Below are 25,201 nucleotides of genomic sequence, written 5' to 3'. Positions count from 1 at the left end.
TGTTCCTGACGAGTAGAAATGGCAGCGGGAAGGCAGCAGATGGACTGCGACTCCCGTCAGGTACCACACACGCGGAGGGTTGTGGACAAGAGGGCGTGTGAGTGCCTGGGAAGGAGGTCGGGTCGGGGGAGAAGGCCATCTTGTTTGTAGTCACCGTTCCCGCTACTTCTCTATGTTCCGCAACGGGGAGCCTCCGGGGTGCCGGACTCTAACTCCCGGCAGCCTCCGCGTCCGGCCGGCGGTCCCTGCGCCATCTTGTTTGTAGTCTCCACCTCCCCCAGCGCCTCCTTGTTCCCACGGTAGTACAGGTGTCCGCAGGACTACGACTTCCGTCGTGCCCTGCGTGAGTTCGTCCTGGAAAGTGGAGGTGGTGCGAGCAGGAGGGGGCAGGGGGCGGGGTTCCTCTGGGAGAAGGAGGGAGTAAAGAGGAGGAGGAGGAGGGAAGGAGGAGGGAGGGGTGGGGGAAGAGAGGAGGAAGGAGGAAGGAGCTGAGGAGGGATGAGAGAGGCGGCCAGGGCCCCGGGCCGAAGCAGCGCGGGGCAGGGGGACCAGGGGGGCTGAGACACCCCAACTGTCCCGTTCCCCCCACCCCCGCCCCCCTCCATCCCTTCCCTCCATCGTCCCGCCTGAGGAGAGATATTTATTCAAATTTTATTTAAATCCCTATCTCCCGAGGGTCGCGCGCTGGGGGAAGGGGAGAGGGCGGGGGCGCGCGCGGGCTGGGGGGCGGGGCCGGAGCAGCTTCCTTCACCCCCTCCTCTCGTCCCGTAGCCTAAGGGCCGGGGGCCGCAGTCCAGGGGCGGGCCCAGGGGAGGGGGGCAGGTTACAAGGACCCCCCCCTCCCCGGGAACCGGCGGTGGGCGGGGCTTGAACCCCGGAAACGGCGGGGGGGCCCAGGCCTGGCCCTGGACCCCTGGGCAGTGGGGGCCGGGAAGGGGCCAGTTAAAGGGCCGGGGGTGCTGGGGAGAAGCGGGGAGGGGGAGGGGAGCTGGGACTGGGACCCCGGACTGAGAGGGGCCAGGGCAGAAGCTGAGCACCCTGCGCCCGAGGAGCCCCTGGTGGCCTGGGGGGGCTGAGGGACTGAGCCCCCCGGAGCAGGACCTCCCCCTGGAAGGGCCGCGCCGCAGCCCGTGGGAGGGCCTCGCCCCCGGCGCCCCCCATCTCCATTCGCCGCCGTCCCGGCCTCCGCCGGAGGGAGGGGCCGAGCGCCCTCGGGGGGGCCGTGGACCCCGGCGTTCTGAGCGTTCCGCGCCCCGCGCCGCCCGGCGCCCCCGCCGCCGATGGCCGCCGACCCGCCGGGAGCTGCAGAGAAGGGAGAGATGGCTCCCGGGACACGTGTGAGGTGGGTGCATGCGGCTCCTCCGCACCCCAAGACCTGGGCAGCTCCCACTCCCATTCATCCTCAGCCCGGCCTCTCGCTACCTTCCCCGCCCCCAGCCTTACCCTCTCTACTCCCGGCTCCTTCTCATCTCCAGCCCTCCTTCTTATGACCGCCCAGCCCCGGGGAACTGGCCTTCCTTCCTAGAACCCGCTTCTCCTTGCAGACCCCCACCCTCGCCTGCAGTCGCCGCCCCCCAGGCCCCTCCCCTGGAGCGCTAGAGGGCCCCTTCCCCTAATGGATGGGTCTGGAAGTCCCCAGAAAGGGGAAAACTGGGGTAAGACTGGCTGGGAAGAGACCCTCTAGGCCTTCTGAATCCTTGTGGGATCTTGGAGGATCTGGTTTCTATGGGAAGGGGAGCCAGAGGATTCTAGACAATTAAGGATGGTAATCTGGGGGGTTCAGGTCTGAAGCCATCTTCAGCTGTGTGGAGATGTCAGGCTGGATTCTAGAACCCCGGGGAATCTGGGAGATTGCCCAGGTTGACCTGAGGGACGCTAGGGGAGGATGGAGCAGAGGAAGCTCTGTGGGGAGCAGAGTGGTTGAGAACTTCAGCTTAGCAAGGGCTCCAAAGGAGTATGTGAGGGGGCGGAGGCGGTTCTCAGAGCCCTGGGAATTTGGGGAGAGGTGGAGAATGGATCCTTAGTGTCAGGGCTGTGAGAATATCTAGATTTTGGGGCAAGAGAGATTGGATGGGGGTTGTGTCGGGGTAAGGTGAGTCCTCTGTGCATGAGAAAGAGAGAAAGAAAAGTCTGGAGCTCCCACCCAGCAATTTGTGGGTGTCTTGGAGGTAAATCTGGGGAATTTCAGATTGGGGAGGACTGGGGTGTTCATCATTTGGATAATAGGGGAAGAGTTGGAATCTCTCTGAGGAGTTCCAGAGAGAAGGATCCCCTGGCCTTCCTAAGGAGCTTGCATGTGGGGATGTCAGAGGAGAGGACCCAGTGCCCATTTCTTCCCTCTAGAGAAGAAGGCACTGAGGAAGTGTTAGTGGAGCAAGGTCAGGAAGCCTCTTCTCCTGGCTCCTGGTGGGGAGGGGGCCTGGGGGCGGTGTGTGTGTGTGTGTCTCCTGTGTAGAGGCCTTGAGTAGAGAGAGCATTCGCCCCCTGCCCCCCAACAGGAGGAGTGACCTCCTTGTCTCTTGTCCTTCTGAGCAGGATGGCCAGCTCTGGCTATCAAGGGTTAGGGGAGGCCTCCAGGAGTCTCTCAGGCCAGGGGCCCCAATAGGCCCACCTGACCCTGCCACCATCTACCCACAGCCCTCGGCGTTGCTGACGCCCCCAATGTCGTCGAGCAGCCGGGGGCCGGGGGCCGGAGCGCGCCGACGCCGAACCCGCTGCCGCCGCTGCCGGGCCTGTGTGCGAACTGAGTGCGGGGACTGCCACTTCTGCCGAGACATGAAGAAGTTCGGGGGCCCCGGGCGCATGAAGCAGTCGTGCCTGCTCCGGCAGTGCACTGCCGTGAGTTCTGCCCTCTACCACACTCCGCAGGCTTTCCCACCTGGCCCCAGTACCCTCCCCGAAGTGGACTGCAGACTTGCTGTTTGTTCATTTATTCTTTTTCCTTCATTCATTCACTGGATTGTTTTCAAGTCCACCAGACCTATCTTAGTCCTTTGCTTCAAGCTGGGGGCAAGGCTGCGGTACACAGAGGAATCCATCCCAGTCCTTACCTTCACGTCTTTCCTGCCTTCCAGGGGCACAGACCCATGGAAGTTTGACTCCTGTGGCACCCCTCCCCAGAGGTGTCTCTGCAAAAGGAGGCCATTCCCCAGAACCCACTGCTGTGAATAGGTCTTGCCCTTCCCTGGCTTCTTTCCTTATTGCTCGGGGCAGGCTTAGATTTGAGTAAGGCCAGGCTCACCCTTCACATAACCTTGAACAAATCACTTTGAGCTTCAGGTGCCTTCTCTGTAAAATGTTCCCTTTGCTAAGTTGTAAAAATGAACAATAGCATGATATAAACATGCTCCTCCAAGTCTAGCACACAGTAGGTGTCGGGGAAATATGGGTTTCCTCCCTGCCTTCCTCATCCTTTGAGCTGCCTAGGGCTCCTGAGAGCAGCTCTTCTCCATCAGCCATGCCGAGCCAGCTGCATCCTGCATCCCCCTCCCCACACCCACTCCCCACCTCCCTCTCTTCCAGCCACTCTTTCCTGGTTGGTCTCTCCCCAGCCCCTTTCTTCTCTTCCTTTGTTCCACAACCCCTTGCCTCCCTTTCCTGTACTTTTTTCCCCCTACCTGCTTTTTCCTTAAGCCTGCCTCACAACCTTCAGTATCCCACATAGGATTCAGTATTACACTCCCCTCTCCAAAGCCATACTGTCCCAAGTTTGTTCCTGTTTTCCCCACAGCCAGCCAGCTGCCTTTACTGGGTCTCATTCAAACCAGGCTCAGTGTGGGGTCTGGAACAACCCTTGGGCTCCTCTCTGCCTATTGGGTAATCTCAGAATCACTCTAAGTTGCTGCCATGCCCTCTCCAGCCTCTCTGAGTCCCACTGTCATATTTAGCTGTGGTCTTTCTCTTTCCCCAAAGCCAGTTATACAGTTTCAGGGTCACACAGGCACTGGATCCAGCTGTAACAGTCACTGTAGTGATAACTATGTATCGAGTGCCCCTCATATTATCTCATTCTTCCAAAGGCCCATAAGGCCTCAGTTCCATTGTACAGATGCAGAAACAGAGGTTAAATAGTTTCTTCAAGGTCAAACAGCCCAAAATGAGCAAATTCAGGATTTAATCAAACTTTGGCCCATGGGACCTGAACTATTTACCAAATCTTCCTCCTCTCCCAGTGGCTGACAAATCTCCACAGAAGGAAGGGTCTCGCCCCTGTTGTTCCCCTGTTGCCTGATACCTCCTCTCCCCCAACAGCCCGTGCTCCCACACACAGCTGTGTGCCTCTTGTGTGGGGAGGCTGGGAAGGAGGACACGGTGGAGGGAGAGGAGGAGAAATTTGGTTTAAGCCTCATGGAGTGTACAATCTGCAATGAGATCGTCCACCCTGGCTGCCTGAAGGTGAGAGCCCTGAGGACCCTGGATTCTGGGGCAGAGCAGATTGTCAGGAAGCAGGAAAGTGGGGGGACCCTTACCTGTGGGTTTACTGGCACCCTACCCTTTTTTCCTACAGATGGGGAAGGCTGAGGGTGTTATCAATGCAGAGATCCCCAACTGCTGGGAGTGCCCTCGCTGTACCCAGGAAGGCCGGACCAGCAAGGTAGGGGCAGGGGCTGATCCCTGGGAAGGTGGTGGTCAGGAAGCTGTGCAAGACCTCATCCCTAATCCCCATCTTCCCAGGATTCAGGAGAGGGACCAGGCCGCCGCAGGGCTGACAATGGTGAGGAGGGTGCCAGCCTAGGGAGTGGATGGAAGCTGACGGAGGAGCCGCCGCTTCCACCGCCCCCTCCCAGGCGCAAGGGCCCCCTACCTGCTGGCCCTCCCCAAGAGGATGTGACTGGGCCTCCAAAACGAAAGGAGAGGGAGGCAGGGAATGAGCCCCCCACCCCAAGGAAAAAGGTGAGCCAGGGAGCATGCTCACTAGCTCAAGTCTTAAGGGATTCTGGGAGCAGTAGTCCTGGAATGGTTAAGGGTGCTGTGCTGCCAGGCAGTACTCCATGAGTTCCCCAGGGGTTGTTGGGAGATGTAGTTCAGGAGCTGTTGGGGGGAGGGAGGAGCATGCTCAGTGGGGAGAAGAGGGACAGGTAAGGGAACTGATATCAGTCAAAGGAGTTCTGGGAGCCCTGGGTGTTTTAGGGAGGAGGGAGAGAGCATGCTCAAATTAGCTGCTACAGAGGAGGAGGGAGGGGCTGGAAATTGCCTGAGGGGGAAGAAAGAGGATATGGGAGCATGCTCAGTGAGCTAAGACACTGGTTGCAAGGTGAGCATGCTCAGAGTTCTCCCTGGGAGGGGGGCTTCTGGGATTTGTAGTCTAAAAGAAGGGCATGGACCTTAGTTTTAGGGGCGGTGAAGTGCTAATGTGGTCTCTCCCTTCTCCCACGTCTCCCTCTTGCCCTGGTAGGTGAAAGGAGGCCGAGAGAGGCACCTGAAGAAGGTGGGTGGAGATGCCTGCCTCCTCCGAGGATCGGACCCAGGCGGCCCCGGCCTTCTTCCCCCCAGGGTTCTGAATCCGAGCCAGGCTTTCTCATCCTGCCACCCTGGGCTCCCTCCCGAGAACTGGGAGGTGTGCCGGGGACCTCCTCCCCCCTCCTCCCTTTCCTTGCCCCACCTTCCACCCTGGAGAGGAGATCTGTCCCTTCCTGCTCTCCTCATCCTGCCCCAGCTCCACCAGGCCACAATGGGTGTCTGAACCCCTAGGAAGGAATGCAGGGGGAGAGTGGGTTGGGCCCAGGCTATAGGAGCCCTTTCTGCCCATCTGGTCCAAACCTGAAAGGGGAAAGAACTAAGTTCAAATCCCTACCCAACTGGTTTCCTGTATGGTTTTGAATCAGCACTCTCATGTTACAGATAAGGAAACTGAGATCCAGAGAGGGACAATGGCACAGCAAATCACAGTGATCAGGAGCAGAATTAGGGCTGGAACTAAGGACTGTCCCTTGGGCTCTTCACTCCCTGGTGACTCCTTGGGGCTGGGGGGTGGGAAATGGAGTGCCAGTCCCTAAAACAGCCTCACCCTTTCCCTGTAGAAACCAAAGCCATCTTTGGCCTCTACTGAGGGCCCAGCAGTGCCGTCCCCATCACCACAGAGGGAGAAGCTAGAGCGCTTCAAGCGGATGTGCCAGCTTCTGGAGCGAGTCCCTGATACCTCTTCATCCTCATCCGACTCAGACTCAGACTCTGACTCATCAGGGACATCGCTGAGTGAGGATGAAGCCCCTGGCGAGGCCCGGAATGGGCGACGGCCAGCCCGGGGCAGCTCAGGCGAGAAAGAGAACCGCGGGGGGCGGCGGGCTGTGCGCCCTGGCAGCGGGGGGCCCCTGCTTAGCTGGCCCCTGGGACCCGCCCCACCACCCCGGCCCCCACAGCTGGAGCGGCATGTGGTACGGCCTCCACCTCGAAGCCCTGAGCCTGACACGCTGCCTTTGGCTGCTGGATCCGACCACCCCCTGCCCCGGGCTGCCTGGCTTCGTGTCTTCCAGCATCTTGGGCCCCGTGAGCTGTGTGTCTGCATGAGAGTCTGCCGGACTTGGAGCCGCTGGTGAGTGGCCTGGACAGGTCAGGGTTCCATTGCTGGCACTCCTCACATGCTGAGCCACAGGGCTCTAACCCTCTCTGGGCTTTGTCGCTCTTATCTTGATAATAATAAGGAACACTTCTAAGGTGTATGTGTGTATAGATATATGTACATAGTGTAACACTTCCCTGATTATCACACGCAGGCTGCTTTCCATTTATGAGCTCATTTACCACTCACAACAACTTTGTGGGGTAGGTACTATTATCTCTATTTTCAGATGAGGATGCTGAGGCCTCAGGTCATATGGAGGAAGTGATAGAACTAAGAATTTAAACTCAGGCCCTCTGGCTCCAGCATCTTCCCTCCTTATAATAGCTGTCATTTATTGAGTGTTCAGTACATGGCAAACATTGTGCTGATCTCATTTTCTTTTCACTCTCCCCCTACTGAGCACAGTCTCCTTATCATTCCCATTTATCCCTGAGAAAGCCCCTATTTCTCAGAGGTAGCCATGCTTCAGCCTCCTGCCTCAGCACATACCTTCTTCCTTCCCTGGAGCCCCCTCCAGTACCTCTGTCTGTACTCTCTCACCACCACCACTGCTTCCTGGAAGTGTGTTTATTCAGAAATGCCAGTCACCTTCCCAAGCCTCTTGCCTTCCTCCCTGACTCCACTCCTGACAGAATTCCTCCTCCCTCACTGAATTTCCCTAACACTTGGTGCCCCTCCTGAGCAGAGTGGCTTTGCATGTCAGTGAGCCTTCATTTACCTAATCATTTTCCCATTCCCCCCGGTTGCTGGGGGTGGGGCAGATTGTGTGTCTGTTTTATCTTTGTGTCAGCACAGGGCAAGGTGCTCAAGCAATGTATGGAATGAGTTTATTCAAGCTTTTACTGTGGGCACCTCACATATGTTAGTTGGTGTGTTTCTTGTAATAGCAGCCATGGGAGGGAGGCTAATGGCCTTATTTAGCCGTTGGAGAATGAGGACACCTGAAGGCATAGTGCAGGTTAGTGACTATACTGGAACTCCAGTCTTATTCTTTTACCAAGACCTGGGGCACTGGTTTGTGCCTTCCAGCATGACCTGAAGGCTCTGGGGACAAATTGCCTGGGGTTGAGTCTTATTCTTCTACTAACTTCCTGGTGCCTCAGTCTCTACCTGTCAAACCAGGATAACTCCAGAACCTATTTCAAATACATAATGAACTGAAGACACTACCTGGGAAATAGAAACTACATAATGCCTTAACTGTTATCATTGTTATACACTCTGTTACAATATTGACTGAAAGCACAGACTGTTGCATGCTTGGAACCCCCCAACTGTGCCCTGCAAGAGCTCCCTGCCAACCTGCAACATAGACACAAATAGTTCTAGCAGTGCCTCTGCCTCATGTGTTAGTTGGGGAAAGGGGTGCTGTGGCCCATTCATTGAGATCAGCCCTGGGTTGGGCCTGTGGGGTCCAGAACAGAAGAGGACCTAATTGCTGCCTCCAAGAGACTGTGACCAGAAGTAGGAGAGCAGAGAGGCTGTAGTGCACAGTGGTTTCCAGCTTGGGGCCTGGAGTCTTGTAGTTGGGATTTCATCATTCGGGACTACAGTATTTCCTGGCTGGGTGGCCCTGGGGTGGCTAGACCTCTCAGGGCCTCAGTTTCCTGTAGCCTGGGGTTCATGTTAATATTCATCCAATGGAGAGAGCTGAGATGCATCTGCAAAGCACTTACTGCCTGAAGGGTACTAAACACTCAATAAATGGTGGGTTTTGATGAGAAGTTTAGGATTAGGGAAAAGCAGGGGGGCTGCAGGAGTAGAGTGGAACAGTCAGGAGATTGTCAGGCCTGAGCACAGAAGCAGGACATGGGGATGGAAAGGAGGGACTCGGGCTGAAAATTTTTTAAGAAGCAAAATGGCTTGGATTTGGATGCTCATTGGCTGTGTTGGCCAGTTTGTGGCCCAGGAGCCTGGGTGGGCTACCATACCCATTCCTCAAGCTCAGGAATCCCTGTAGGGGAGGTAGAGCTCAGATTTTGACATGTTTGGTCTGATAGGCCTGTGGACCACTCAGGTCGATTTAGCAGGAGAACAGTTGCTTCTGCAGCTCTAATATTTAAGAGAGAGTTACACATTTGGGATTTTTCAACCTACTCTTAACAGCCTTGAGTAAGAGGACGGAGGACAGAATGTCAGTATTTATGAGTTAGAGAAAGAGCACCCAGAAAATTGGAGGGGATCCAGAGTAGAAGAGTGACTTACAGAAGAGAGCAGTTGAGGAAGGAGCTAACGATGAGCTAGACATCAGGGGAGATTAAAGACCTGGAGTTGGCGGTTGGATTTTCTTACAGGGAGGTCACTGGTAACCTTGGCTGTGGCTATGTTGTGGGGAAGGAGATGGGGAGTAAAGCCAGATTGCAGTGGATTGAGGAAGAAATTATTCCAGGATGTCAGCAGCCAGGCACAGATTTTCTGTTTGTTTGCTGCTGTATCCCTACTTCCCAAGACAGTGCCTGGCATATAGTAGATACTAAAAATATATTTGTTGAATGAATGAAGGTGAGGAAATCAGGAGCAAGTGTGGGAAAGAGGTAGTGGAGGGTGGAGTTAGAGAAGAGTCTGTGGGTGGGAGAGCAGGAAGTTTACTTTACAGGCTTTCCTGTCTGGTAGCTTCCATCTTCTCTTGGAACCTGGAAGTACAGTGGTCCACTGAGGGTGAGAGGAGAGAGGGTGGGTGGGGTTGGGGGAGGTGTGGAGCTGCTACTGAGTTGCAGGGAAGAAAACAGGTTTTTGAGGGCACGGGCAGGGAGGGTGGCAAGAATGGACAGAGACATAGGTTCAGGGCCAGTTGAGGCTGGGAATAAAGGCCTGGAGGTGGACAGACCTGGGGGAGTTGTGGCATCAGGTTGCCCAGAGAGCCCCCAGACATGAGAACTGGCTGTGTTTGGAGCCTAAGAGGCTTTGAATGTACAAGCATCAGTTTGGGCTGCTCCATCTCAGCGCCTCCAGTGGGTTTCTACAAGAGGGAATTTAGGATTTAGAGTTGAGGCTTCTGGAGGTGGACTTAGTAAGCTGATGACACAGTCAGGGGGATGGCTGGAATCCAGCCCTACCTCCGCAGGGTGATGATGATGTGTCTTTGCTCCTTAAGAATTCTCCCAGCCTCTTACCTCTAATTAGAAAGCACTTCTTGCCTAGCTTAGAAAGCACCTGTCTGTGGCTCCTTATTCCCCTCATGGTGAATATCCAGTGACCTGTTAGACATTTGGGTTGGGTAATGGAGACCCAGAGAGGGTATCTAAGGTCACCCAGAGTTTGGAGGTGGCAGAGCTGGAATTCAAATCTCCATGACTCTACCTTCTTCACTTCTGGGCTCTGGGGCCTGCATTCCATCCTCCTCAGTGTTCACCACCACCACAGCCTCCCCACTGGAACTCGGGCTCTAAATCCAAAGACATTTGGTTTAAGCATCAGCTCTGCTACCACTTATTAGTCATGGGACCTTGAACAAATTCCTTTACTTCTGGGCTTCATTTTCCCAAACTGTAAAAAGCAATGATGATGATAATAGTACTCCCCTCTGGGGGCTGTTTTGAGGTTAACTGCATACTGCATAGAGGAGTAGCTGGCACATGACAAACCCTCGGTAAATACTAGTTATTTGTGCTGTGGTTGTCACCATCATTAGTTTCACGTTGATGATGATGAAATGCTTGAGGTTCCCAGAGCTCTTTGTTTTCTCTCTCCCCACTGGGTCTGGATACAGGTTCCTCCCCATCTGGAATGCATAACCTCTTCGTCCTCCCTTCCTCTTGCCTGGCTAAAACTACTGCTTTCCTCAAAGCCTCAGTGAGGCCTGGTATCTCCAGGAGACGCCTCTCTCTCAGCTCCCGCCCTGGGCTCCCTTGTGGTGGCTGTTATTGCTGTAGTTTCTGCAGGCCTGGTGTCTTTGCCTGCTCTGTGCCCAGGGGGGCCAAGCCCCTGGTAGCAGTAAGGCCCTCATGACTGCTGGTGCCACTCTGAGGTGTAATCCCAGTGTCCTGGTCACACAAGGGCAAAGGGATCGATCAGTTCCCACCAAGAAAGGGTCAGGGGAGCATCATGGAAGAGGAAGCCTGGAAGGATTGGGATTAACCAATGCCCATTCCCAGCAGAGGCACAGCATGTGCCAAAAGGTGTTTGCCCCAACCAGGGTTGAGTGTCTGCAGGAGGGCAGGTGGTTTGGCTTGGAGTATTGTATAAAAATACAAATTGGGGCCTCTGAGGCCTCCCCCACCCCCATCCACCCCATCAGTGGTGTTCCCTTCCAGCTGTGGAGAATCCAGAAAGCCTTCAGGGAGGTGGTGGCAGTTGAGTTGAGACTCAAGGCTAGGTCACAGTGGACAAGGAGAAGTGTGGATGAAGCAGGATTTTACTATGTGGAATGACAGAAGGGGCAGGACCTAGAGGGCAGAAACTGGGTAGAGAGTGGGTTGTTTTTGTTTTTCCTTTTTCTTTCCTAGACTCTGAAATACTCCCTTGTGTTTATTGACTGAGTGGTGGGGACCAGCAGAGGGAGAGGTTGAAATGCTAGAAGAAGGAGAAATGGCTGGGGGAAAGAATGGGAGAGAGTTAGAGGGGCAGAGTTGTTGGGATGGAAGCTTCAGCGTCTGTGCTGCCAGTGTTCCCTAAGATGGCACACCTGGGCTCTATAGCATGCCTGGCAGTTTTAAGTGGCAAAAAAAGACATGGCTTAATCCCTCTGTTAATACTGAAAAGGAAGTCTTCTCCATTGGGTGTTAGTGTATCTTTAGCACCTTCCTAATGCTTGTGTTATCTCTATTTAACAAAAAAAGTCTTTAGGTGCTAGCCTAAATCCACAGCAACACCTGGCTAGAATTTAATAAACCTGGTTTGTTTTTATTGCATTTATTTTTAAGGTTAATTTAGATTTATGTGAAACAATATTGGTTTTAAAAGTGCAAATAGGGAATTTAAAGATAATTCATGTTCTGCAGATAGTGGACAGTAAATAGTTAGAATTTTGGAATCATTGCACCAGCCCAGCTTCTAGAAGCCAAGAAGGGGGCATGAGCTACAGCTCCCTGGGCCCCAACCCTTTTGCTTTTGGCATTGTCAGCCAGTCTATTGGGAATCTCCTGACTTGCGTCTGAGAACTTCTTCACTGGAAGAGAGTTTCTCAATCTGGGGTCTTGAGGAACTTTCATGTAACACCAAGTGTTACTATATTACCCTGGGAGGAGTAGGGAGCAGAAGGGTTCCCTGGAGAAATAAGTTTGGGAAATTAGCTAGTTTACCAGCCCTATTTGAGGCTCTGATAAATGCTGCAGTCCGGAAACCTGCTTACTTTTGTTCAGGCCTCATTCATCTTTGTGGCTTCAGTACCTGGGACTGAATTGATCAGTTGAATAAATAAAAAACTATAAATGAGGTGAGGGGGTGGCAGGCAGTGATCAGTGGTTCAGAGGAAGTTTCAAGTTGTTCACACTGGCTTGGCACCATTCATTCACTTGTTCTTTCATTCAACCTGCTATGTACCTGATTCTGTGTTAGATACTGGGGATAGAGAAATTTTAAAAAGACAGGCAAACCTGCCCTTGTGGAGCTTACATTCTAGTTGAAGGGTCACACTGATCCAGTGAAGAGATAAAATATCAGGGCTTTGGTCAGGCCTTGGGCACCTGGCTCCCAAGATGAGGCAGATGTGGATCAAGGGCAGAGAGTAGTAGAGGAGATGAGAAATGCCCAGGAGCCACTATAACTTAGCAAGGGAGAAATCTAGAAGCCCAAAGGTGGCTGGGGGTGGGGATGGAATTCCTACTGACTGATCCCTTTGGTCTTATATCAGATAGTGTGTAGGGTGTTTGTGTGTGTGTGTTTGGTAAAATGCTTTCTAAGCTGTAAGGCTCACAGACTGTAATTACCTCATTTGATCTTACAGCAGTCCTGTGGGACAGACAGAGTCTGGGTCATTATCTTCATTTTATGAAGAACTCTGAGGCTCAGGGAGAGGAATGGACTTGCCCAGGGGCTCACATCCAGTTGGTGGTGGAGTTGGGCCTCAAACCCAGGAGTTTCTTTCCCTTCTCGCAAGGAGAAGGTTGGAGTGAACTGTTGGAGTGGGGAGGTTTGCTGGGGCCCAAAAACAGAGGACTGAAGTCTCTGTCTCCCCCTTGTGGTTGGCAGGTGCTACGACAAGCGTCTGTGGCCACGGATGGACCTGAGCAGGCGAAAGTCTCTGACCCCGCCCATGCTGAGTGGTGTGGTTCGTCGCCAACCTCGAGCCCTGGACCTCAGCTGGACAGGTGTCTCTAAGAAGCAGCTTATGTGGCTTCTGAACAGACTGCAAGGTAGGGGTGGGTGGTAAAGTGGGATAGGCTAGGGAGGGGACAGTCCTAGAGCACAGCCCTCCCAGCACGGTTTCCTGACCCACCTGTTCCCCAGGCCTGCAGGAGCTGGTGCTCTCTGGTTGCTCCTGGCTCTCTGTCTCTGCCCTGGGCTCAGCTCCACTGCCGGCCCTGCGGCTCCTGGACCTCCGCTGGATCGAGGATGTTAAAGACTCCCAACTCCGAGAGTTGCTGCTGCCTCCATCCGACACCAAACCAGGTGCAACTGCAGTTTGCTCATCTGTAGAAGGGCTGGGCATGGTGGAGGTGTGAGTCTCTTCTGAGACTCGTGCTGGGTGTGAAAGTATTTGAAGAAAGGAAAGAACATGTGAACATGAACAGGGCCCTGCTTGTTGTTCATTCGCTCACTCACCTGCTGGGCCCTGATACGGGCTGAGGGAACAGAGAAGAGGACACAGGAGGATGGAATAAAAGTCCTGGGAGAAGCCAGGGTGTAGGCAGCACTATTAGACAGCGTTCTGCAAAGGGGCAGTGTTGGTTGCCGTGAAAAAATGCAGGCCCTTTGGCCAATCAGTTCCATTTTTCAAGGGGAGCCAGAAACCTGGGTTTTCTATGAAATCTCCCAGTTTTTAAATAGCTGCAATTAATTCAAATTCTTCTAAAATTTACATGTAGACCTAGCCAAAATATGGTTGAGTCATGGATTCAGCCCCTATACCCCACTGCTCTACAGTGAAAAGATAAGAATTTTTCTGAGGAAATACAGCACTGTTCCCTCAGAAAAACTTAAAGGCTCATGCAAGGATGATGGTGTCATCTCCCAAGTCAGACTAGCCACCTCTTCATCGTGGGGCACACCCAAGGACCCAGTCAGGGAAAGTCAGCCTGTATTGCTGAGTGCACACCCTGGGCCTAGCCCTGGGTAGGGTTCTGGAGATCTCAAACTGGATCAGCCCTGGTCACCACCCTGATGGGACCCCAGTCATGCAGAATAAAGACCCAGAAACAGAAGGTCACAGCATGATGTGGCAGGGGCTGTGGTCCAGGTCAGGAGGAGGGGCAATGAGAGAAACTCTCCTTGAAGAAATGCTGTTTGAGGCGAGTCTCTAAAGAGACAGGGTTTGTCCAGGCAAACAGGACTATCCAGGAGATAGTGTGTGTCAAGGTCTGGCAAGGCCCGCCCGTAAGCAGTGGGTAGGGCAGGAGGCTCCTGTTGGTCTTGAGGGGTGTGCTGGGCACTGAGGCTGGCCACCTTGGGGGTCCTATGAAAGCTGAATATGGAGACCTGGGCCCCATGGTATGAGGTAGGGTATTGATGCTGGGGGCTTCTGGTCTAGCCAGGGCAGGGCTTGCTCATAGCATTCTCTCTAGCCCCACCAGCCTGTCCCCCACACTGGCATTAGGGGAGTCATCCAGAAGGGCAAATCTGTCATGCCACTGTGCACTAAACTCCCGTTGCTCCCCAGTGCCCTTTGATGAAGACTAATATTTTACTGTAGCCGCTAAGACTGGCATAGTCCAGCTTCCATGGACCAGCCTGGCCATATCTCTTATGCTGGCACTGCATTGCCTCCTTTCCAGATTCCCTCCAGACTCTTCCATTTTGTATGGAATGCTTTACCCTCCTTGAGTGGATTAACACCTAATGATCTTTTAGGCCTCAGCTTAAATGCCACTTCTTCCTAGAATTCTTCCACCCCTTTGAGATCTGAGCCCCTCCCAGCTTGCCACCCTCCTGTGCGGATGGAAATTATTTAATTAATCTATTTCCTCCCATAAGATTCTTAGTTCCAGAAGGGCAAGGACTGTGTTTGCTGTCTACTGCCTCCCCAGCACCTTGCTCAGTAGTGTGCTTAGTAAATATCTGTTGCATGAACAAATGGCATAAGCAAAACCAACAATAGGAACAAGAGGGAGAGATCTATTTTGAGGAAAGATTTCTTAAACGCAATTTGCTGGTCCCTAAAATAAGAGTAAAAGAATCTTCCTTTTCAGAGTTATTTTGTAGCCATGGATCCTTTTTACCACCCCGTCCCCACCCCCCTTTGGCAGCAGCCCTAGGAAGGGGAGTAGAGAAGCAGGTAGGATTCTTCTCGTTTTCTGGACAAGGCATCAGAGAGAGGCCCAGAGGGGTTGAGTGACTGCTGCAGACTACACAGGCAGAGCCGGGCCAGGCGTTTGGTTGTTGTTCACTCTTACTGGAATTGGACTGAGCCAGGAAGATTTGGGCAGAGAGAGATGTGCACCTGGGGAATGATGCATTCCATGAGGTGAGAAAGGCTGGCTGGCAGACCCACCTCCTCCTGCTGGATTCATTACAGTTCAAGCCTGTGTCAGGAGCACACAGAGATGAGGTCCCCAGACCCTTGAGGCCTGGAGTACATGTTAGGACTCTACTTCCACCTTTCCTGTCCTGGTTCCCTGGCTCCCTGTCACTTTCCTGGGGCAACACTGCTGTCCCCTGAGCCATCAGTCTTTCTACTCCCTTGCTTTTGCTCTTGCTGTTCTCAGTCTTCTCCCACCTCCCTACATGTCCCAGTTATTGAAGGCCATCACCTCAGGAAGGTTCTTGTGGATTCTTTTTCCCCTGCACAAGCCAGAAGTGACCTCTCCTTCTTCTACTCCGCTCCAGAGGCCCAATGTTGAAAGTGTGTGTAGCTGTATCCCCCTCCAGGTTCTCAGGTTCTCAAAGACTGGGGTAATTGGGATTCAGGGCTCACAAAGTCAGGTACCCACAGAGATGGCCAAGCAGGTAACAGAAGTGACAGGTTTGTGACGCTTGATCTAGTTCATTTTGAGGCTAGGCTGTTGCCTGGGAGGCATATAGTGTTGCGGGAAGAGTTTCAACATAAGAGTCATCAGGCCTGGGTTTCCTGGCTCTGAGACTTCATACTCATATGATCTTGGACAGATTGCTTAGTGATTTGAGCTTATTTTCTTAGAGATGATGATCAGAGAACTTGTCTTCAAGGGCTATGGTATTTAAAGTGTAGTGTCTAGACCAGGAGCTTCAACATCACTGGAGAACTTGTTAGAAAAGTAAACTCTGAGACCCCTTCCTAGACCTACCTAAACTCTGGGGGTAGGGCCACCTCTGGTGATGCGACACCTCTCTAGTGGAGAGCTGCTGGTTTAGGATGCGGCAGACATTTAGCCATCCCTGGCCCCAGTAAGTGTTCAACAAATGGCAGCTGCTGCATCACAGGCACTTGGTTTAAAAAAGAAAAAAAGAAAAAGAAATGCAGACCATGTGCTTGGGGGAAGAAATAAGGCAGTATGAGCTCTTTCACCCCAGAGATGGGGGAAGAGCAGGCCTCTGAGCTCTGGTGGGGAAACTGGGGACACTAGCTAGGCAGAGCAGTGAGCACAGGCAGGGTCTTGGGGTCAGGCTGGGTGGGAACTTGGCCCAAGCATTTGGGGTGAGGGAGAAGAGTTAGGAGGTGAGAAAGATACTAGACCTTGAAGAAACTAGGATGTTTTAACAAGGAGATTGGACTTCTTTAAGTTGTTCTCAGAGAATTTTTAGCAGAGGAGGATGTTGTCTGGCTTGTGTTTGAGAACCCCTGGGAGGCCAGGAAGAAGAGGAAAAATGGGTGAAGAGGCTGGAACAGCAAGAGTGGTGTTGACCCAGAGTGGTGACTAGGAGGAATTCAAGGAGGGAGCACCTTGTCATGGGGGGAGGGAAGATAGAGAAAAACCTGAGACATTTGTTCCTTCAGAAATGTCATTTGTTGGATAAATGAATAGATATTTACTGAGCACTTACTAAGTCCCTGCTGCTGGGAATACAGCAGTGAACAAGACAGACAAAACTTCCTGTCTTACTAGATGGGGCCTTATATTATAGGAGGAAAAAAAAAATGTGTGTGTGTGAAAAAAGGGAGAAAAATAATTTAGGTAAGAGGCAGATAGGAATACATGGAGTGCTGTAGGACCAGGACTCTGTTAGTCCTGGAAAGTCTAACAGAGAAAGTGATGTGAGCAGAGGACCAGTGAGACAAGGGAGTGAGTTGGGTGTGGATGCTGGGGAGAAGAGTATACAGGGACAGTAGGGAATATGGGTACAAAGACACAGCTGGCCTGGGGGGCTGGGAGTAGCTGGGAGTGCTGACCTCTCATCTGCCTACCCAGGCCAAACGGAGAGCCGGGGGCGGCTGCAAGGGGTGGCTGAGCTGCGCCTGGCCGGCCTGGAGCTGACCGATGCCTCCCTGCGGCTACTGCTGCGCCATGCACCCCAGCTCAGCGCCCTGGACCTGAGCCATTGTGCCCATGTCGGGGACCCCAGCGTCCACCTCCTCACGGCCCCCACCTCCCCACTCCGCGAGACCCTTGTGCACCTCAATCTTGCTGGTAAGCATGGTCCCTTGTCCATCCTTGTTAGCCCACTGTCCCCCTTGCCAATGCCTGTCCCTCGCTCACATACCTAGTCTCAGCTGCCACCACCCCATTTGCAGGTTGCCACCGCCTCACTGACCACTGCCTCCCGCTGTTCCGCCGCTGCCCACGCCTGCGCCGCCTAGACCTGCGCTCCTGCCGCCAGCTTTCACCTGAAGCTTGTGCCCGGCTGGCGGCCGCTGGGCCCCCAGGCCCCTTCCGCTGCCCAGAAGAAAAACTCCTTCTCAAGGACAGCTAGTTGGGTGCCCCCCACCCTCCCCCAGGAATCATCTAGGAGCCTGGACCTCGGGCTTTCATATTTTCCCCCTGCTGGGAGGCCAGGTTACCCACCTCATGATTTGGAATTCTTGAGTTTTATGACTTGGGATTCCTGCCCAGGGACTGGAGCCAGCCTCCCCCCTCCCTTCCCCCTGCACTGATATCTCTGGGGGTCTCTCCTTCCCATCCCTTTCCCCTTCCACCTACTTCATTGTCCTTCCCCTTGCTGGGGAGTGGGTCAGAGGTACTGGGGGGTGCTGAGCCAAAGGGATGGTGGGAGGGGTGTTAAGGTGCAAGTTTAAGGGGGGGAGAATGGGGGACGGGTACCTGTACACAAGATACTGGGAGTCAGGGGGCTGGGGGAGGTGGAAGATGGGCTGGGGGGAGGGGGGCAGAGAGCAGGCCACCAAGGGTTCAGGGAACAAAGACCAGATACTTGGAGTTGGGGGGTGGGTGGGTGGGGCCAAAAAGGGAAACCAGAGGAGCAGTTGGGGATCTGACTGTCAAGAGATGGGCTTGGGGAGCCAGGGGAAAGCCAGAACCGAGTGGGGGGTGGGGGGTAAGAACAGGTATGGGGGTAGTAGTACCCCTTCAGGGGGAAGGGTCATCCCTCTCCTTCCCCACTCCCTAGATTTCAGTTCCTTTTCCCCAACCCTGACTCCTTGAACGTCACTGACAATGGCAGCTATTGCAAGGAGTGGGGGCCGTGGGCCTACCCGCTGTTCAGCACGGCCCTGGGGAGTGGTGAGGGGTGCCCCAGCCCCCTGCCTGCCTCCCCACACAATACTTGAACATTCATCTGTACTGAAGTGTTACTTGAACTGGGGGAACCTCGGACCTGGGGGAGCCGGAGTGTGAGGGAACAAGACCAGCTTGAACTGAGACTGGACCGGTGGGCACCCAGTTTGGGATGCCCCACCCCCAGGCTCTCTCATGCTTTACTGTATTGAGCAGCTTCACCCCTCCTGACCCGAGGGGGTGGAATGCCAGAGCCAATGATGGGGAAGATGGGACTCCTCCAGCTTGGCTCTTCCCACCCTTTCATCATCATTGAAACTTATATCCCATTTGCCCAGGGAACTGCCACTCCTGGTTGCCATGGAAATAGCAGCCAATGGACACCTCCCGATGCCAGTGCTAAGGCTGGAAATGGCCCCTCTAAGTTGCCATGGGAACTTAGTAACAGACTCTCTTGGCCCGCCCCCTCCCTTCCTCCTGTGTGGGGGCGGGGTTTCAGGGCCAGGAGAAGGGTCGGGGCGCCCCTCAACACTGGCCTTCCCGGGGGGGAGGGGGGTGGCCGGATTGTACCATGAAGGGGAGGGGGGATCTATCCACATACCTCAGGTAACTGGGAGGTGCGCGGGTGGGGGGAGGGGCTGGGCGGACCAAAGGCCGGAGGGGAGTGGGGCCTGGGGATCGCGGAAGGCTTGAGGTTGGGGAAGAGGGGAAGATAGCCCGGCGCGGGTAGGCAGGTGGGGACCCAGCCGGGCTGGGCCCCCTGGGCCCCGGGTCTGTATAATATGGTTTGCTATAAAACTGAAAATCTTCCAGCCGGGGCCGCGGAGTTCGTGTGTCTGTCCGCGACGTTGGGGATAGGGCGAGGGTGGCAGGAGTGCCCACGTCCAGACTAAGGAAGGGTCTCTGGATGGGTTTGGGGTCTAGGACCTCCTACGTTCCTTGCGGTCCCGGTAAATAGGTTGGCGGTGCCTGGACTTGCCTTCTTAGAGTTCGCTATTTAGGGAGGGGCTATGGAATCGGAGCACCTAGGGATGGCCAGGTGGACTTGGGCGGGGACCGGGCACCGAGGCTCGGGCATCCCCACTCAATGAAAGCCTGAGGCCGGCGTTTCACCTCGGTCATTCCGGCCCCTGGGTGACATTTTAAGTGGACTGGGGTACCGAGGCCCCTCATGGTATCTCCTAACTGGCCCGGGACTGGAGGGGCTCACTAGGCCCCCTGACTCCACCCCATCATGTGGCCGCCGCGGCTCCGCCTCCGCCCCAGTTCCTGTTTCGGCCTCCGCTGTCCTGCTTCGGCCCTTGAGGTTCCCCGCCGCCGCTTCTTCCTGGGCGCCCGCCGTCCGCATCCCCACTCGCCCCGCCCGGGGATGGGGCCTCCCTCGGGTTCGGGCCGGCCCTCCGGGGGCCCCCGAGACGCCTCGTGACCGCTTGGCCTACCTGGTGTGGCCGCCCCCAGGATGAAGGGCGGCGAGGGGGACGCGGGCGAACAGGCCCCGCTGAACCCCGAGGCCGAGAGCCCCGCGGGCTCGGCCACGTACCGAGAGTTCGTGCACCGCGGCTACTTGGACCTCATGGGGGCCAGTCAGCACTCGTTGCGGGCGCTCAGCTGGCGCCGTCTCTACCTCAGCCGGGCCAAGCTCAAAGCCTCCAGCCGCACGTCTGCCCTGCTCTCGGGCTTCGCTATGGTGAGGGGCAGGAAGGGGTTGAGGTGAAGCACATAAGGGGAGGGCACAGGGTCGTGGGTAAAGTAATCGGTCCCCGTGGGGGACAGGTTAGAGGAAAGGTAAAGCAGGCTTTAAAGGGGGAGGGGGGGGCAAAAGGTCCCAGGGGCCACACAAGTGCCTTTTCATGGGTGGCTGGGTTTGTGTGTGTCAACAGGCTGCCGGGAGCATAGGCAGATCACCAAGGGGGATGAATATGCAGCAGTAGGGCAAAGAGGTTCTTGAGAACCTGCTGGCAGCGGTAGTTACCCAGATTCCTAGGGGCCGGAACAATTAGAGTTTCTGGGCTATGCACAGGGCTGGGGGTGGGGGAGAATAAACTGGATGGAGGGGTCACCCACGAGAGATGGGCCCAGTCCAGGGAGAAGGGCTACTGCCCAGCAGGCACAAAGGATGCTGAACATGTCTCAGGAAAGCTTCGAGAAGGGACAAGCCTTGAGGAAGCCGCTGGGGAAGGAAGCTGATTAAGGAAGCTGATAAATGATTCCCGAGCTGATATACTTCAGGTGTGGGTGGATGCTAAAAGCTAACGGTCCAGCCTGGACCCACAGGAAGTGGGGCAGAGGGAGGTCCCAGGGCGAGGAACCAGCAAACTGCAAACTGAGGTCCTGCCTTCCCCCTGCCTGTGGCCAGCTGTGTGACCTGAACAAGCCTCCACTCCCTCAAAGACCAGTGGGAAATCTAGTGAGATCATGGCAGGTGTGGCCAACATAGCCTGCCAAGTACCAACCTGGGGATGAGCTGTGATTCTTCTTACCAGGAGCCCTAGATCTGAGCAGATCAGAGCAGGACACATGCCAGAGATGGCTCAAACTAACCTCAGTTCATTGGACAGGCCCCGAGTGGGGCAAGGGTTCTGCCAAGGGCACTAGCAGTGAACTAGGACCCAGGGTCTCCACCATTATGACAGGGAGAGACGTGGGATGGAAGGGGTGGACCTCTTGGGAAGGTGCTTTAGCAGGGGAAGGGGAGATATGGAGATGGGGATAGAATCAGACAAGGTGGGTGTCATGGCACTAAGTGATTTGGCTTCATCCCTGCCCTTCTCTGTGTCACAGCTTCTGTATTTGAACAATAACAGAAATCTCTTTCCCAAAGGTCATCCTCGGTCTATGGTTTTCTGTGTAGGAGCTCAGGATCCACAGGCCAGCCTACCCTTCCTGACGGGGTAGGGTGGGGGGGTTCATCTGGGGACAGAGTTGACTCCCCTCCATTTACCCATATATGGACCTCACTGGGGGAGGTCCCTCCCACCACCAGCCTGATGGTCCAGCCAGTTCCCAAGGGGACAATCTGGCCTGCTACTGGATTTGCAGGTTACTGGGGTGACAGCTTAAGGGGCATGGCCTTCTTTGCAGAATCAAGAAGAAGCCAGATGTGTAGGTTCTGGGAGTAGAACTGGCCCCAGTCCTGGCAGGGGAGAGCAAGGCTGGGCCAGGCCCTGGGAGAAACCAGAACTAGACCTGGCCCAGATCCCATTTGTGGAAAATACCTGTTGATACCTGCTATGGCCCAATTTCCCAAAATATTCAGCCCTGTCTTCTTACTACACCTTCCCCCAGCCCCAGAGCAGTCTAATGGACCCTACAAGAACCAGGAATGGAGAAAGAACCAGATCCTGTAATCCAGTTAGCCTGAGTTAAAATGAAATTGTATTGAATAGTCATTAAGTACCAGATACTGGTCACAGGGCTTTTATAGGCATCATCCTTCTATTACCTTTTGAAGTAGGTACATTGTGGCCATCTTGCAGAGGAGAAAACTGAAGATCAGAGATATTAAGACATCTGCCCAAGGTCCCACAGGAAGTTCAAATTTATAAAAGTCTAGAATAGGGTCATCAGCTCTAATGTTTACAAAGGCCGGGTAGGTAACCTGGATGCCAGGTTGGCTGGGGGTGGGGGTGGGAGGACTGTGGCAATCCAGGGACCCCATGACTTGCCCAAGGGGAGCAGCCATGACTCAGCTCCTGCAGATAATTGCCTTGTAGCAAGGTGGATTTGGTATGGCCAGATCTTCCAAATTTTCAAAAGGATCTGGAAATAGGGATATTTATATGGAATCTCTTGAGTTTTACAAGTTGGCAATTAATTGAATTCTTTTAAAAAAACATGCCGTGTGAACTAAGCAAAACATGTCTGCAGTCTGGCTTTGGCTCAAAGAGTGCCAGTTTGCAACCTTGGGCTGAGGACTATCAGACTGATGAGTCTGATAATAGCAAATACAAAGCAACTGCTGTATGCTCACCCTATTCTTAGCACTGTGTATTATCTCTGATTTTCACAAGAACCTGATGCAGCAGGTTGGTACTATTATTTAATCCCCATTTTCCATTTGAGAAAAATGAGGCACAGAAAGAACTAAGTCACTTGCTCAGAATTACACAACTGATATTGGTAACTAGGTGGCCCAACTCTGGAATCTGTGCTCCTTAACCCCAAAGTTATACCAAGTTAGAAACAGACCATCCAGCCCTCTCAATAGCCAGGGTGGAGGAGGGTACAGAAACTGAGCCCAGGACAGGACAGAACCTTGCCAAGGCTGCCATTCATTCATTCAGAAAGATTAGGTCCCTGTTTTGTATGCCAGGCACTCTTCTAGGTTATAGGGACACAATGATGAATAAAACAGACAAAGAATTCTCTTCTGTGGAAGAAGTCATGAACACTCAAACTAGCTCCTCTTGTCCCACAGGTGGCCATGGTGGAGGTACAGCTGGAAAGCGATCACGAATATCCACCAGGCCTGCTGGTGGCCTTCAGCGCCTGTACCACCGTCTTGGTGGCTGTCCACCTCTTTGCACTCATGGTCTCCACATGTCTGCTGCCCCACATAGAGGCCGTCAGCAACATCCACAACCTCAACTCCGTCCACCAGTCGCCACACCAGCGACTCCACCGCTATGTGGAACTGGCCTGGGGTTTTTCCACTGCCTTGGGCACCTTCCTCTTCCTCGCTGAGGTTGTCCTGGTCGGCTGGGTCAAGTTTGTGCCTATTGGAGCCCCTGTGGGCACTGCAGCCCCTGTGGTACCTGTTTCCCAGGTGTCTGGGACTCTGTCACCAATGGCCACCTCCCTTAGGCCAACTTCCAAGCTCCCACCATCCCCTTCTGTAGCTCCATCACAGGCTGGGCCCCCTGAGCCCTGCCTACCCAGGCAAGTGTGTGGTACTCTTGGGGCCCACGGGCCAGGCTGGCAAGCAGCCATGGCCTCCACGGCCATCATGGTACCTGTGGGGCTGGTGTTCGTGGCCTTTGCCCTGCATTTCTACCGCTCCTTGGTGGCACACAAGACAGATCGCCACAAACAGGAGCTAGAGGAGCTGAGCCGCCTGCAGGGGGAGCTGCAGGCTGTGTGAGGCTGATGTTAGCCAGGGCTGTAAGCACTGCCTCTCTCATTCCCACCCTGGCTGTAGCCACTTCCTGTGGCCACTCTCAGGTAGAGACCAGATTCTGTCTTAGGAGTCCTTTGGACTGGGCCTTAGGGCAACTCCCACATTCCCAGAGATTTTTGCTCTTAGTCTGTCATACACAGGTATCGTAGGTTATATGTGACACTTGGGCTGGTCATGGGAGGAAGTAGAAGGGTCTCAGTCTCTGAGGCTCATGCAGGAAGTAGAAGGGAGGCAGGGAGACCCTGGTTGGAACCTTGGTGCTGACCCTTAGCTACTTACCCCTGTGCAAGGTGGGGAGGTCAGAAGGTTATATACCCACCCAGCTGTCTCAGAAGGGAGACAACTCTTGCTTTGTTTTTGTGGAATCTACCTTATGGTTGGCATTTTTGGAGAAGCTTTTTCCTATCCCGATTTTGATGAGTTCCACACTCTTGCTTTAGTTGCTGCAGAGGGATTTGAGTGTTTCTACTCCAGGAGGAGCCTCTCTAATTCTGGAAGTCTAAGCCCCCACCCCCACCCCACTGTGGGGGCCCATGGCCACATACAAAAGGGTCAGGGCCTGCCCCACTCCCCTAGGTATGTACTTGTGCTTCCACATCTGGTTCTCACTCTCCTGGGTTAGGACTAGGGGGTCTTTGGAGACCAAGGGTCTTTGTGCCTGGTCTGACTCCCTATCGAGGATTGGGGTGAGGAGGAAGGATGTCAGGTTATAAAGGAAAAGGTCCAGTTCCTATCCTTTGGAATGCAAAGCTACTGACACTGAATTTTTGACGCACCTTGTTTTATATAATAAATTGTGTTTCACAGATGTCCCTGTAGCTGTGAATGGGGTGAAGGGGAGACCTGTTGGAATTGGATGACTTGTTCATGAGAACCAGGTGGAGGCTAGGGTACCCAGGGGTGGGGTCAGTGCCAGGAGTGACCTCATCTGGTGCTGGAAGGGGCCAGCAGCTTATGAATGTGGAAACCAATTTATTCCAAAGGCCAAGGAACTCTCATTCCTATGAGCTGAAGGTGTCCACCTCTCACATTGAGGATTTAGAATAAGTTACTTAAGTGACTACTACAAGCTAGAGGATTTCCACAGGTTATCTCATTTAAACCCTTACAACCACCTCAAGAGAGGAGTCTACAATCATCGCCATTTCAGAGATAAGGAAAATGAGTCCCAGGAAGGCTCGGCATCTTGCCCAAATTGAATTGACTCGCCTTTACCATCCCTTGGGAAATCTCTTTGACTTGAAAAAAGCAGCCAGGCCCTTTCAACTGTGCCTCCATTAAAATAATTTTTTCAGCCTTATTTTCCTAAAGAATTTAAAGGGCCCCAATCCTCTCTCTTCTACTCTTGTGGTGCATGGCCTTAGACAAATTCCCTTGTCCTCTTAGTTAAAGTGGTAAAACTGCATGAACCAGGCTCCAAGGTCTTTTCAAGCACTGTTCTGATGCCTACCCTAGTCCTGTGTGACAGGAATGAACATCCATTTTTAGAAGACTGAAGCTTAGAGAGGTCAATGACTTACCCAAGGTCATAAAACCAGGGAGCGATGTAGACATGGCTGGACCTCAGGGCGACCTAAGCTCAGGCAGAGGGGTCTCGTGGGAGTCCCGGTTCTCAGACACGAGAGTGCCTGGGTTCAAGAGAGAAAAGGGGGGGGGGTCCCGACACTGGGCAACCCTAGCCCGTTTCCCCGATGTAGACCTGGGCTGGTGCTGCCCTCGAGCGGCCGAACTGTGTGAGCAGCAGACTCACTTCAGTGCCGACTGAAGAGACGGGCACTCAGATCATGACGCCTGGAGAATAGGTTAGTCCATCCCAGTTCCTGTAGGATCTATTCCAGTATT

At 54.0% G+C, this 25,201-nt stretch overlaps 2 protein-coding genes across 5 annotated transcripts; both read left to right on the top strand.

Annotated features, from left to right (window-relative positions):
* The first annotated feature begins 1,281 nt into the window (after positions 1–1,281).
* Positions 1,282–17,874, top strand: FBXL19 (F-box and leucine rich repeat protein 19). Of its 3 annotated transcripts, none has more exons than XM_077141184.1 (11): positions 1,282–1,342; positions 2,638–2,838; positions 4,252–4,395; positions 4,508–4,594; positions 4,675–4,893; positions 5,396–5,428; positions 6,021–6,532; positions 12,692–12,855; positions 12,950–13,111; positions 16,984–17,202; positions 17,307–17,872. In XM_077141184.1, exons 2-11 carry the CDS (start codon positions 2,662–2,664, stop codon positions 17,483–17,485), a joined length of 1,896 nt encoding a protein of 631 aa, XP_076997299.1. In that variant the 5' UTR covers positions 1,282–1,342; positions 2,638–2,661; the 3' UTR covers positions 17,486–17,872. The 3 variants fall into 3 exon arrangements, with proteins under 3 accessions (XP_076997299.1, XP_076997298.1, XP_076997300.1); XM_077141183.1 differs by having other exon boundaries at positions 5,396–5,557; positions 17,307–17,870; XM_077141185.1 differs by lacking the exons at positions 1,282–1,342; positions 2,638–2,838; positions 4,252–4,395; ... (1 more) ...; positions 4,675–4,893; positions 5,396–5,428 and adding an exon at positions 5,460–5,559 and having other exon boundaries at positions 17,307–17,874.
* Positions 17,875–17,977: 103 nt separating this feature from the next.
* ORAI3 (ORAI calcium release-activated calcium modulator 3) lies at positions 17,978–24,167 on the top strand. 2 transcript variants are annotated; one of them, XM_077141188.1, is made up of 2 exons: positions 17,978–18,849; positions 22,661–24,167. In XM_077141188.1, the coding sequence occupies exons 1-2, from the start codon at positions 18,604–18,606 to the stop codon at positions 23,321–23,323; spliced, it is 909 nt and encodes a 302-aa protein (XP_076997303.1). In that variant the 5' UTR covers positions 17,978–18,603; the 3' UTR covers positions 23,324–24,167. The 2 variants fall into 2 exon arrangements, with proteins under 2 accessions (XP_076997303.1, XP_076997304.1); XM_077141189.1 differs by lacking the exon at positions 17,978–18,849 and adding an exon at positions 19,526–19,930.
* Positions 24,168–25,201: the final 1,034 nt, after the last annotated feature.

This window comes from Tamandua tetradactyla, chromosome 23 (assembly GCF_023851605.1).
Source record: "Tamandua tetradactyla isolate mTamTet1 chromosome 23, mTamTet1.pri, whole genome shotgun sequence".
In the NCBI taxonomy this organism is placed as follows: Eukaryota; Metazoa; Chordata; class Mammalia; order Pilosa; family Myrmecophagidae; genus Tamandua; species Tamandua tetradactyla.
This window is presented reverse-complemented; position numbering and strand designations above follow the sequence as displayed.